This window comes from Alosa sapidissima, chromosome 20 (genome assembly GCF_018492685.1).
Source record: "Alosa sapidissima isolate fAloSap1 chromosome 20, fAloSap1.pri, whole genome shotgun sequence".
NCBI classification, from domain to species: domain Eukaryota; kingdom Metazoa; phylum Chordata; class Actinopteri; order Clupeiformes; family Clupeidae; genus Alosa; species Alosa sapidissima.
In genome coordinates, this window is record NC_055976.1 from 4025806 (window position 1) to 4039634 (window position 13829).

At 43.7% G+C, this 13829-nt stretch overlaps 1 protein-coding gene across 4 annotated transcripts in view; it reads left to right on the forward strand.

The window, feature by feature from the left end:
- The first annotated feature begins 4428 nt into the window (after positions 1–4428).
- fgf13a (fibroblast growth factor 13a) overlaps positions 4429–13829 on the forward strand; it is a 98730-nt gene continuing 89329 nt past the window's right edge. For 2 of the 4 annotated variants that reach the window (XM_042074562.1, XM_042074564.1), the window contains exons 1-2: positions 4430–4733; positions 6598–6776. Coding sequence is in view for 2 of the 4 variants with exons in the window: in XM_042074564.1 (XP_041930498.1) it covers positions 6728–6776 (49 nt within the window). In the remaining 2 variants the exon portion in view is untranslated. Of the gene's footprint in view, positions 4734–5770; positions 6308–6597; positions 6777–13829 lie in introns of those variants that run through there. The other 2 variants (XM_042074567.1, XM_042074563.1) reach the window with 2 other exon arrangements.

Below are 13829 nucleotides of genomic sequence, written 5' to 3' on the forward strand. Positions count from 1 at the left end.
TGACCGAGCGACCACAGTTCGTCAGACTGAAGAACTGTCTCTCTGACACTGTGATCAGCAGCACCGGAGCGCCACAGGGAACTGTGCTCTCTCCAGTCCTGTTCACCTTGTACACATATGACTTCTGCTACAACACCGAGTCATGCCACATGCAGAAGTTTTCTGATGATACTGCAATTGTGGGGTGTATCAGGAACGGGCAGGAGGAGTACAGGAGCCTGGTGGAGGACTGGAGAATCATCTTCAACTCAACACTTCAAAGACCAAGGAGATGGTGGTGGATTTCCGCAGGTCTAAGCCCACTCTGCTACCAGTCCACATTGATGGGGTCAATGTGGAGGTGGTAAGCACCTACAAGTATCTGGGTCTCCACCTGGACAATAAACTGGACTGGTCAGCCAACACTGATGCACTCTACAAGAAAGGGCAGAGCAGGCTGTACTTCCTGAAGAGGTTGCGGTCCTTCAATGTGTGCAGCAAGCTCCTCAGGATGTTATACCAGTCTGTTGTTGCCAGCGTCCTCTTCTATGCAGTAGTATGCTGGGGAGGAAGCACAAGGAAGAAGGATGCGGGGCGAATTGACAGGCTGGTAAAGGAAAGCTGGCTCTGTAGTGGGAGCTGAACTGGAGTGCATCACTTCACTATCTGACAAAAGGACCCTGAACAAACTGATCAACATCTTGGACAATGAGTGTCACCCACTCCACAGCACTATTGTTAAGCAGAAGAGCCTGATCAGCTGGAGACTTCGCTCACTGCCTTGCACAACAGACAGACTGAGAAAGTCATTTGTTCCCAGGGCCATTGAACTGTTCAATGCTTCACTTAAGGGAAGAGGAGAGATAGACTTCTCTGCATAGTCTGTCTGCCTCTTCACCCCCTCCATGTTTGGATACTGTCTGTCCACTAGCCACTATATTAGCACATTAGCACATATGCATAACCCCTCCCTCCATGCCACACCCCAACTGTGGCCACACTTATACCTTTTCTTAAAATAGTTAAATATATAGATATATAGACTTTATTTCTGCATTGTTGCACTGTTGGACTTATTCATTTGCACTATTATCACCATGACCACTATCACCATTGCACTATCACCATGACACTCATTCACACAGAGCACCTTACCTTACCTTACCTTACTATGCACAGAGAATCACAGGCTCAGTCCCTGCCTCAGTCATTGCAAGCGCTTCTGATTGATTAATCACCACTATGTGGATACTGTTTTTAGAATTGATTTAGATTAAGTGTTAGTATAATTTGTATTTTAGTATATTTAGTATATTCTTTATCTTCTGTCCTTATTGCTTAGTTGTGTTTTTATATTATATACTTTAATTACTTTTTCTGCTGTTAGAGAATGTGTATGTGTTGTTTGTATGCTGCTGAGACCTTGAATTTCCCCTGGGGATCAATAAAGTATCTATCTATCTATCTATCTATCTATCTATCTATCTATCTATCTACCTACCTGTTTTCCTCATCTTTACTTGACATATAGATTTCAAGGTTGCTGTGCAACATTGATTATCTACAGGAGCACACTTCTCCTGGAAGGCAGTGATGTCTCATTACATATTTCTTACTGCGCAGTGCGCACTCAAATATCCAGGGCATTAGAAAAACTCAAAGCTCTACTGTATCAATGTCTATGGATTCCACAAATGATTTTAAAATTGTTCTCAGAATCAGCGTCTGTGCATTTCACAAAGTCACTTCATTCCTAAAGGTGAGGCGATGAAGAAGCCACATATGCTCCAAATTACAGGCACTTTCCCCACTTCAGACTTGAAATCAATAATGCAGGAAGGAATTAACTACAACATTGGTGAAACTGTGCCCAGGTTACAAATGGTCGTATGAGCGGTTGTCACAGTGAAATATGATGGATAATTTGGGAGCATATCCCCCCTGCGCAGTGGAACGCTTCAGTGTGCCGCCTGAGCACCATGGCAGACATCCCTGGCTGAGAGACTTGTGAGAAGAGAGAAGGCCAGTGAGATGAGACTGCTGCAGACTGAATACTGCTGCTCTCTCGTCGCTGCTGCTGAAGACGCTGCCAATATGCCCAGATCTAAAGGCATGAGGAACGCTGGATGTGCAAACATACAAACAAAATCAGCTTGTATGAAATTTGAATTCTTTGCGTAGGCCTTAAGGACACTCTTTCAGCTAGAGATGAATTTCAAGAGGAGACCGTGTAGTGGAGGGAGATACTGAAGCCCCAAGCGGTCACACACACAGTAGCTATGAGATCTCCAGTGGGTGCTTGATCATAAGATTTAGTTTTAGCACTGATGACCTGTAGTCGATTGATTAAGCATGCCGTGGCCCATCTGACCTCAGGCTGGCGGCGAGGCTCAGGTCACATTGATTCCCAGAGCCCATATCTACATTTGCCCTCCCTGCTGGCCAATATGTCATAGGAATTGGCTTATGGGCTTCTAGGGGCCTACGTGAGCTGACAAAGCTAGCTCATAGATGTAGGCCATTATTGGATGACAGCTTTTGCTTACATCCAAGCAGGAATGCAGATGTTATGATCAAAACCCCTGTGCATGATTATAATAGATTGAAGACATAATGCCATACTTTAGTCAAGGGTTCAAACAAGCAAAATGTTTGAAAATATGTTTCAAATAATACACCTAATTCCACAATGATGTTGTGGCAAAGAATGTAATTTTCTTATTTCAAGCTGCAGAGAATATTTGTGTGTCACAGTGGGATCATATACAGTATGGTGGTGCACAGTGGGATCATATACAGTACAGTATGGTGGTGCACAGTGGGATCATATACAGAACAGTATGGTGGTGCACAGTGGGATCATATACAGTATGGTGGTGCATTTCACAAGTTCCTTCTTGTCTTATATTCAGATAAATCTATCACTGTCATTTTTGCCATTCGATACTCTATACTGTTTAGTTTATGTTTTGCTACAATCTACAAACAGCTATGTTAAATTGCCATTGTCTTTCATTCAGTGTCCTTCATTCAGTGTCCTTCATACTTGAGCACTCCTCAGACAGTACAGGATTGATATCTTTTCATACGAAAGAATGACTGAAGTTCTTGGAAGTTGTTGCATTCTATCTTTCTTTTAACTATTACAAACACTATTAGAAGACTATTCGAATGGATAGATGATTATACAGTAACTACTGAAAACGTCTCACAATTTATTTGGTGTCTGTATATCAGGTGAAGGTCCCTCTGAGACTATTAATCTTAGTTCCTCGGGTCTGTCCTGTTTTCTCATATCTAGCCCCATGTTACATCAAGGCGACTATCAGGTTTGACCTCAAAAAGCCAGAGACAGTATTTATTGCAGCCAAAGATATTTTGCCAGGCACTAGACGAGAAGCACTGTGGCTAAACATAAAATTCTCCAAAGCCATCGTAAACCTTTCACATTACATCAGCTTGGCTGCAAACATGGACTGGTCAATTCCCTGTTTCTTGACCACTGTTTCCATTGCACTCTCTCCTCTGTGTACCCACAGTGCTGTTAGTAGTGAAACACTGTAAACCATGGCAGTGTCCTTTTGTGGGTGATTTCAAATGCATTATCATCAACCACAATTTATACTGTATATTAGTATCGGGAAACACAGAAGTTATTATTGGAATGACTGATTTGGGTATTGCTGTGGTTCAGGAAATAAGGGTCCTTTTCATTTTGGACCACTGACTTTCATAAACTGGACTATTTGTTTTATCAACCACAAACAGGAAACGATTATCTTGGTTACACATCATACTCATTATGTCCAAGATAAGAAAACATTTAAAATGGGTTGCAAATATTTAATTGGCCAAATACAGTGAAATGTTTCTCACACAATCAGTGTATGACTAAAGGAAAAAAGAGCAAAGATTATTATTGAGAACTGAAACATTTATTACCAGCTGACCACCAGCTAGTGATCCAAGCAATCCAAGTACTGCTTCAGCAAACAACTACTCTCCAGGTCGGTCTGGTTTCATTAGCCAGTCCCATGTATGTCACTTGTTAACTACATTCTTAGAAACAAAGGCATTTCAGTGTTTTATTTAGGACACCATAATAAACTATTTCATTAATATTTCCAAGACATATTAGTTGTTGGCACAATTAAGGCGGCATCTGAACTGAATAGGTTTAGACAGAATTTAAAATGATCCATCATGCAGTGTCCTTCAACTAAAGGCAAACCCAAGGTTGTAGACTAGGCATTTTCCCCATGGGTGCAACTAACAACAAATGACATTAACAAGTATAATGCATGCAGTGTGGTAATGAGAAAACTCCTGTCAAGCCTGCATTCCTCCAAGAAATATGAGAGAACGCTGGAGTGTGCTACGAAACGTCCAAAGGCGTCCTATTACCCCCTAAATATAGCAAGAATATAGATCCAGAAACTGACGGTGTTTTTTCCCCCACCACCAAGGGGCTCAGACCTGCCGTCTCAGGTGATGAGAGCTGAACACTGAGTTGGTTACTCTCTGTAAGACGCCATCCGCGTTTATCAGAAACTTCTAAGTGAAAGGAATTAGAAAACCGAACACTTGTGGAAAGGCAAGGGAAAGAATCGTTTCTTACTGAACGGACTATGACATGTCGATGAGGACCCTGGGGCTGTATGACGTGTGGGGTTGGATATAGCTACTAGGTTACGCGTCGATTTTTACCCAAATTCCTCTGCATTACTAAATAACCCATATATTCATCATCATAGGTAAGCAAAGAGACTGTTTATGTGACATACAAAAAACTATAAAAAAGAGTGACTTTTGAAAGTAGTTGCATGACAATCTGAGTGTATTTAAACTTCTGTTTAAATATTCATCCACAGTTAAGACTGTTTTCACCTTCTGGGGAATATTAGGTTATTAGTGTGTATACTATGCTCTGCACCTAAATTAATGTCGTGAGACGACTTATTCTACTATGAAACTTTTCCTCATTATTTAACTTCTCTTTCAAAATAAATGCTGTATAACATTGTTGTGAAGGCTTGTGAAATGTCCGAAAACACAAATAGCAGCATCGTCAACAGTATTGACTTTACTGCTGTATTAATCATTTTGACATTTAATTTATTGATCATTCGTTTATTAATAATTAGGCTAGTCTACTTTGTGTGGTGTCTATTCCATTCCACTCGTCTTTATGAATCACGGATTTGGCTATTGCACAGTGATCACCAGAACTTTCGTCGTCTCGCGCCGTAGGCTATGCACAGCCTTTTGTGAAATTCTGTTGTCCTTCTATTGCAAATGGACCATCGCTGAAAGCACAAATGCGTAACTGGAAAACATAGATCATAATGAAACTCAGAGACATTCGTCTCAGTGCCTAAGGTGCGCTATTTTCCTGCCTTGTGCAAAAATACCAATTATCGATAAAAAAAAAGAATCGCGTCTTTTCATTTCCCTCTTAAACAGGTGATTGCGAGGACTTCAAAAGCGTTCACGGGATACATAATCTCTCTTTGCAAACGGCATGATCTTTTGACAGCAGTATAATTCCATGTTCTTGTATTTGGCATTGGAAGTACGATGCACTTTGCCGGAACTAATACAGGTTGTTTTGTATTCACAGCGTGAATCGCGTAGAATTCTTACCATGTAACATGCAGAATATCGTGTATAGTGCAAAATTAACACTACAACATATGAATTGGGTTATAGTAAGTAATTCAACCTGCCAATTGCAGTAGCCTACTACGCAAGGAACGTGCCCCATCGCTACTGAAACATGTTAGTTGTTGTAGCCTAACCTAGGCTACTAGAATTATGCGTATAGCCTACCCTTAGACATAGTTTTCAAGTGGTGTATGAAGCTCTCTGGTAAAGTGCTTCAGTAAATAGATTGTTGCATTGCTTAACAGCGTGTGCGAAGTCGCGCTCTTACAAATGGGTCCTTGGCTGCGGAGATCCTGTTGATCTGTCATTTTCCAGACCGGGGGGATTTTGTTAACATTTGACGCTGCCTAGTACTGAAAAGATTTTTCCAACCTAGTCGTGGTGCGAAAATTCGAAACAATTGCGACCTTCCAATGTAGGCTAGTTTTGTAGACGATGGCCCTGCGGGTCATTTTTTAATAACCAAAATAATAATCTACTGTCGTGTGACACATCTGACGTCGACTGACACTCGGTGGAACCCCCCTCTCTCCTCGCCTTCGCTTTTTGTTCACTACCACCTCTGAGAGGGTTGTGATTCGTATGGACTATAGCGGGATTTATGGTGGATGCATGCTTCTGTATCAATGTGCATTGATGTAGCAGAAAACGTGGCAGAGATAAGGTAAGAGAATATCAGACATCCGATTTTTAGACAAAGCATGGTAGGCTACCGTAATATCAGCATCAGTTCTGTCCGTCGTTTTAGTGACATTTCCAACATTTGGAGACTTGAAACCACAACACCTTTGTAAACTGTAATCCTTATCAACTCGCACGCGCCTTTACTATGCTTGAACGTGCGAATATATTACAACATTCCCAATATCGCAGCGCGTAGCATTGTTTTCCCCACAAAGAAACGTTGTTTTAATGTGTGGCTGATTTCCTTGCTCTCTTTACTATGTTATACAGAGCCCTTATCTCATCACCTGGTACCTTTGATTGGGATTCGGCAAAGATTTCATAGAAGAGAAAGAGGGTAAACAATCAAGGGAATTTGAATATTGTCTTAATCGGGAATTACACATCCAAACTGGGATCTATGAGCGGAAAAGTGGCGAAGCCTAAAGAAGAAAAGGATGCTTCCAAGGGTAAGAGGCTAGTCTTCCAACGCCTTGATTGCTACCCCTAAATCACTCACTTAAAGCGACCGCACACTCATTCATCTCTCTCCCTAAAACATCACATTATGTACATGGGAAGAAACTACATAGAGGTACGTTGTCACAGTTCTTGGGGAAACAGAGTTGTCAAAAGGGCTTAATTTGTGTAAATATGGGCTGCCTTCCTGAATTCATTTCATGTTGTAGCCAAACAAAGCGACAACAGTGGTACATCAGTGGTGTTTCCCGGGAAATAATGACAATGTAGTCACTCTCTTTTGTCCATGACATTGGTATCCTATTGTCATATTGGGATGAAACGGTAGTGCTGTCGCTTTAATGGCAGTGAAACACCAATGTTATTGGTCCCTGTTAAAATCCTCCCGATCTTGTTCTAGCTTTCCCCCCAAGGTAGGTCTGGGTAATCCTCTCTTATCAATATATTCAGGTCACGCCGTTTAGGGATGACGCGTGGAACACTGTTTGGGTACCGACTGCGCAAATGTCCTGTTGCGTAAAATGAGTTCCCGACTATCTCTGGTACAACTGCGCTTGTACTTGCGATGTAAACTGGTGAATCATTGTCATGGAGACAAAGGGGACTCAAGGTTGCCAAAGAAACATAAGGGAGATTGAATTGTATCCATGTGCATGTTGTTTGCTAAAATGCTGGCTACTCTATGCACGGCACTTTGGATGGCCACATTATCAATTCACTCCAGTCGCATAGGTCTATGTTTATTTTCAGGTAAGATAAGCGGCATGGAAACGGACAAGGATGGGTTTTGTTCAACAGAAGTGCTTTACAAGAAGCTGTTGCATAAATGTAAAATGTTTTCCCAAAGTATCCCTTTAATTTATTCAGAAACCATTGCTTATTAGCTAACATTTTTTCTCCATAAAATATTAACATTAGTTAGATAATTTCAGTCAATGACAATGGTTTTTGCTATATGCATTTTAGCGTTTACAACCACAACCCTCTTTGTCACGTTTCAACAGCTGAATGAACAAATGGAATGTGTGCATGCTATATACCTAATTGATCTCCAAGATCTTGAGAAAGAAAAAGCTAAGAAAGGCCTATACTCTATGTGTCTTTTCAATCCATACTATTTGCTTTGTTGAAAAAAAGCTAAACAAAGATTGTTAAACAATGAAGCAGTCCAATCCAACATCTCTGAAGAAGCCATAAACAGAGTACAGCCCTTTCTTGATGTTCTTTGCTATTGCCATTGTTTTGGATATTGTGTGATGCTGCCCGTGCTGCTGACCTGTGTTCATGACGCACATCTGTACTCTGGCTGAACTGTGAATGAGCTTCATTCCTCCCTCAACACTAGCAGTTCAGCCATAGCTTGTGTTCTACTGTTTAGTCACTCTAGGGCCTAATGTAAAACATGCATTAGCATTATCTAGCATTATCTACAGAACGTTCTAAAGCGCTGGATGAGCTCGTCATGTTTGATCACATCAGACATCCCTACTTGTGCATCAGGCTGCCTTAAGGTGTGCTACACATTTTTATTTCAGTGATGTATGCAACAAAATAATACATCTGGAAACTGCAGGGGGGTATGCATTGGTCACGTTCACAGGGAAGTAGTTGGTTATCTAAATAAACATGTTAGTCGTGCTAAGATTTAAATGTTGGTGAATGGGTTCACAAGTCCCATCCATAGACTGGATCATGGAAGGACACTAGCTTGTTCTCATGATTAGCATCCATGTGCCATTCCCTAGCCATTCAAGGTATTATATCAGGACATTCACAAGGGCATCTTATTTAGGCACCAATTACAGAATTGTAGGGTCAAAATTGATCTGGTATTTAGATATTCAGCAACATCCGAAGTGTGAATGTTGTTCCTCAACTGAGCTAATTGAAGTGTTTTGAGAAACTGTCCTGTGCCAAAAAATCTAAGAAGCACCTTTCACTGTGTGACAGCCACTCTTCCTGATAACAAGGCTGAAGCAGCATCTCAGGCTCGGGTCTTGGAGTGGAACACGGCTAGTGGAAGTGGCACTACCTGGTCCAGGCTCTTGGTCACAGTGTGAGGCCATGCTTGGCTGCCCCACATGAGTGTATGAACGTATGTGTGTGTGTGTGTGTGTGTGTGTGTGCATGGGGGGGGGGGCCTGAACATCAGATTTGTCTGCTCCCCTGCCTTGTGCTGATACTAAATTACTCAGACAGAGTCGTGAGCCGTCATGATCCTGGTTCGCTTTTTTCTCAAGGCTGGTGCAAAAAATAACTCCTTGTTGTAGCTAGTTGTTTTCGAGGATGCGCGGTGACCTCTCACTTTGTACTTTTCTTCAGTGTTTTACCACGTGTCTAATGAAACACGTGACACTTGCGTCCTGTCGTGCTGTTTGATATCATTTAAGTAGTAGTATACACTTGAACAGTAGTCCATATTTTAAGTCATCCTTTCAAGGTCAACAATGGACCCACTGTTTGCACAAAGTTGCATTTGGCCCAGGAGTCTGGACTGCCACTGGGTGAGCCCTACCTCTTTAACCCAGACAAGGGTAACATTCTCTTAGACCAGTCTCTTTGTTGCAGTTTAGTTCACAGCCTCTCTGCATAGATACATAGTACTTCCTGTTCTTTCTTTACTGGGAATGGGCCACACATCGTAGACCATTGTTGGTTGGAAGGGTGGGATTGTTTTATCAGATCAGGCTGTGGCTTCGGATGAAGTGAGAGCAATAGTTGCATGTGTTTGCTTGCAGATTCATTCAGGCCAGGGCTAGGCTCAGCACACAATCAATAAATATCCAGAGGGTAGTTTGGAGAGGCCTCATTAATCACCAGAAAGCAAGGCTCCTTTTTTGCTGCCACCCTGACACCTGGGCTAATCTCTCCAGCAGAAGAGCTAGTAGCCCACTGTAGCATTAGAATCATTTTCATTTTATGTAGTGTCAGGTTCTCTGTCTGCTCCCCTCAATAGATTTGTGTTGCTCTCAGCTGCTTCAATGGAGGAGATTATAATGCTGTTAAAATGCTTTACAGTGTAATGGAATTGCACAGTATCTGCCTGTCTGCACTGCCTAGTGCCTACCCTTGCCATTTGATACTGTTACAAGGAGAACTGAGGTGAATTGACAGGTACGCACACAGTTGTATAAAATCCTGTTTGTTGGCTTTATCATTTGATAGAATTACATTTGCTGTTACAATATTGTAACTAGATATGGAGAAAGACAATAATATTCTCACTTTACAGCCCTTTTTCTTGGCGGTAAATAGAAAAACAGACTGGACTGGGGAGTTGCTCATACATCAACCAGATAGCTTCGGTCTGTCTTAATGTTAAATCTTAATCTTGCTGCCTGCCACCAGTCTATAATCCTGCCTTGCATGTACAGTGTCCAGGGGATGGCTTTCCATGTTTGTGTCTAGTGGCTGTTCTCCCCGTAAATGTTTGTGTTTGTTGGGCTGGAGGGAGGAGCTGATGCCACTCTCCCAGCGGTCCCGCCCGCCGCTCGCGGCAAAGTTGCCAGCTGACGCAGATCGTCTCGTGCAGCCGGCCGCGGAGCAAGAGCGCCAGCCGCCTCGGAGAGACCTGCCACTCCGCATCGCTGGGCGCCCGGCTGACAAGTTGAGGAATGTTCCGGGCCTGTCTCTCCGCGTGTGCGTGACGGCCGGCTCTGCGCCAGCTGCGTGTTTGGCAGCGTCCCATTGGCCGCGCGTGTCCCCGCCTGTCCCCGCGTGTCCCCGCGTGTCCTCCTCCTGTGAGGAGCCCCGCAGCTCTCCGTGAAGCCTCTCTGTCCGCTCGTTTAGACTAAACAAGCCGCCCCGCCGAGCAGCCTGTGTGGTGGAGCGTGACTCGTCAGGTTGGTCCCTCGTTAATGCTCCGCCACAGCCACAGGTCCTGGCCATCTACTGGCCCGAACTGACCGAGGCTGAGGCTAGCTGTTTAATCTAGGCAGCACTGTTTTTATTTATGCCTGAGAGCCAGTCGCACACGCTTAAATGGCTTTTTTTTATCACAGGCCCCTGGCAGTCCTCCTAAATGAGGAGAAGTGGATGTGGTGTTTGTTTGTTTGTTTATTTGTGCCCAGTGCGCAGCTTAAACGGCCCAAATAGCCCCCGCTTAGGTCCTCACGCGGGAAGATTAGCACTGAAAAGGCGCCAGGTGCCGGGACACGGCCCATGTCATTTGGATGAAAAGCACGTCGGCCACCCTCGGTATCTGGGGGTTATGACGAGAGTGGGCTGCTGGTAATCCTGAGCGCTCGGTGTGTCCTGAGGTGAGTGCACTCATAAGATGGCCCCTCGGGCCCCTGGGTCGGAGGCCAGGCCCACATGCTAATAGGTTCGGTTGTAGCACTCAGCAGACACATATTCCCTCTCCACTGCTGCTAACCTTGTACAGTCTTTTCCATCTCTTTATATCTGCCACTCACTATTTGCTGTTCTTTGCCAGCATCCAGCTGCTGAGCCCTCTGTTTTCCCTTGTCCCTTTATGTACAGTATCTGTCACTTGGCTACATTTATCAGCTGCGTTTGTCTCATCCATTACCTCCAACCCCATCCCCATCTCCCTTCATCTCCCGTCTCCTCCGTTTGTCCATCTGTCTCACTTTGCCTTTGAACCCCCTTCAGTTCAATAAGTGCTCTTTGACCTCAGCATTTGACATATCTTCCCAGGGTGCCCGTAAAACAGAGATTAGATCCTCTTCTTGCCACGCTAGCAGAATGGTGTGTCTTAAGTCCTGTTTTCTCTCCATCCGCCAGCTACAGTATGTTGGTATAATCATCATCAGCACAGTGCAAAGTGGCAGATTTGACCATCAGGCGCCCATCCTCCGGGGAAATAGACTGTGTCCCCGAACGGTCCTGTCTAGCTAAGCCTGTGTCGTCCATTTTGAAGGATGACCCAGCAGCGGGAGGCTGCCTGGTAATGGTTCTAATGGGATTTTTTACAGCAGAGCATCATGAGGATTAAGCCAACAGAGCCACTACTTACTTACACTGAATGACTGTACGCTCTGCTTTCTGTCTGCCTGCTTCTGTTCACTTGCATCCCAGGGAGGGTGTGATGGGAAGGTGTTCTAGGAAATAATGATGGCTCAACAAGGAGGAGGGTTATTACCTAAGAAAGGAGGCCACTCCCTAAGCTACCAGTGCTTTTAATCATACAACTCTTTAAGGACATCTAAAAACGTAATACTGAGTGGATAGGGTTTTTTTTTATGATGGGCTGAGTCATAAATTCATGTCCCTATTCTGCGAGCATATTTACACTCGCTGATGCATCCGTTTGTATTTGCTGAGAACTTTCATTAAACTAATGGTGCAGATCAGAGCATCTCTTGTGTAGGTGTGGGATTATGTGTCAATTGAGGATTTTGGATTACAGTTGGGAATGGAATTGTTTTAGTTTTCAGAATGCATCCCGATGCTATTTGTTCATTTGGAGATAAGCTGCTCCAGTTTGTGCGTTGTGTGGCCAGGGGGGCTGGCTACGTTGCACTGTGGCCATTTGATGTCAGAGCAGGACTCAGGAAACACAAATATGTGCAGTGCTTTGGCACGGAGGTGGAGTCACTGATGCTAAACAGTAATTGGAGCTACTCTCTACAAAGCTGCCAGCTCAGTGAAACTCAGTTGAGCCTGTTTTGTCCTTACAGGAAATAATGTTTGTAAACATACTTGGAACACCAACTATGAGTCTGTGGGTGACAATGTATTACTTAATTTGATTATGGCCCACGTCTCCTGCATCTGAGCTCATCTTGTTGGCCTATGTTGAAGTCCCATAATATTCCATTCTCATTGCACATGCGCAGGGCTGTTTCCAGTCAAACAGATTTGTAGATTGGCCTCTTGCATAAACAATACTCTCATGAATACATAAATACATAAATACACACTCTGTTTGTGCTTGAACCAATTTCATTTGAATGAGAACAGTTTGATATATTTATGGATAAGGGCTATAATCAGAAACATAATGTTTTGTGTATTTTACAACGATGACAAATTTAGCTCCAAAGTGCTGTGTTGGCCATCATTCAGATGCCAAAGGAGAACACTTGAAGCGATGTCATACGTTTTTTATGTTAAAACATTTTTTTGTCACTTACAGCAAACATCACCTCACCATCTGCTAGCTGCCTGTGTCCTGAATACACTGTAAAAAAAAAACCCCGCGATCTCTGTTGACAACCCAGGCTCCAAAAACAATTTGGGCAAACCTTATCCATAAAAACATAACAACCAGCAAATCACTGACGACATGCGCGTTTAGTTTCAATTGCACGGGAGGGAGGAAGTAACGGGCTAGCTTTTTGTTTTGTTTGAACGTCAACAGAAGTGACGTTACCCAGCATCGCTTAGAGTGCCTTTAACTGGACAGTAGTTAAAACTGACCACATTGGCATCCCATGCCCTTGCATCTTCCCATGCATCTTCTCTCCACTATACAGTATGCTCACACAGAGCCGTTTGCTCACGAAACAAACCCTCCTGCAGGCAGCTGTGCACAATCTACTCTGTCTAATTACTCCACCTCCGGACCAAACATTACATTGCATAATGAGATTTCATTTTGGACAGCCAAGCCAACGAGAGGGCAAGATGCTTGGAGATCACGGTGTCCAAGTGGCTCACCCCCACCTCATGCTAGCCATGTGTCTGTGGCCTCCATGCGTGCTCCGCTTCACTGGCCGAACCCCATCAGGGAGCGACGGCTTCCCCACTTCATCAGGGAAATGGAGTATTGGGCCAGCGCCCATGGGAGGGCCACAGGGCCAGCAGGGGCCGGCCAAGAAGTGGCTCAAGGACAAGGAGACACACTCAGGACAGGGCCTGTCTTGCCCCGTGGCAGTGTGCTGAGTTGGTAATCATCTAGATGGCTTTATTTGGGTCACGGGGAATTTGCCTAATGCAATATTTTTGCAAGTTTATATCATGACCAACGGAGGTCATGTGCCGTATTCATAGTGTAGTAGTGAAGTTAAACATTACTCACTTTCACATTTGAATTCATTCAGTCATTCAGACACAAATGTTCTGGTCATGATTTGTCA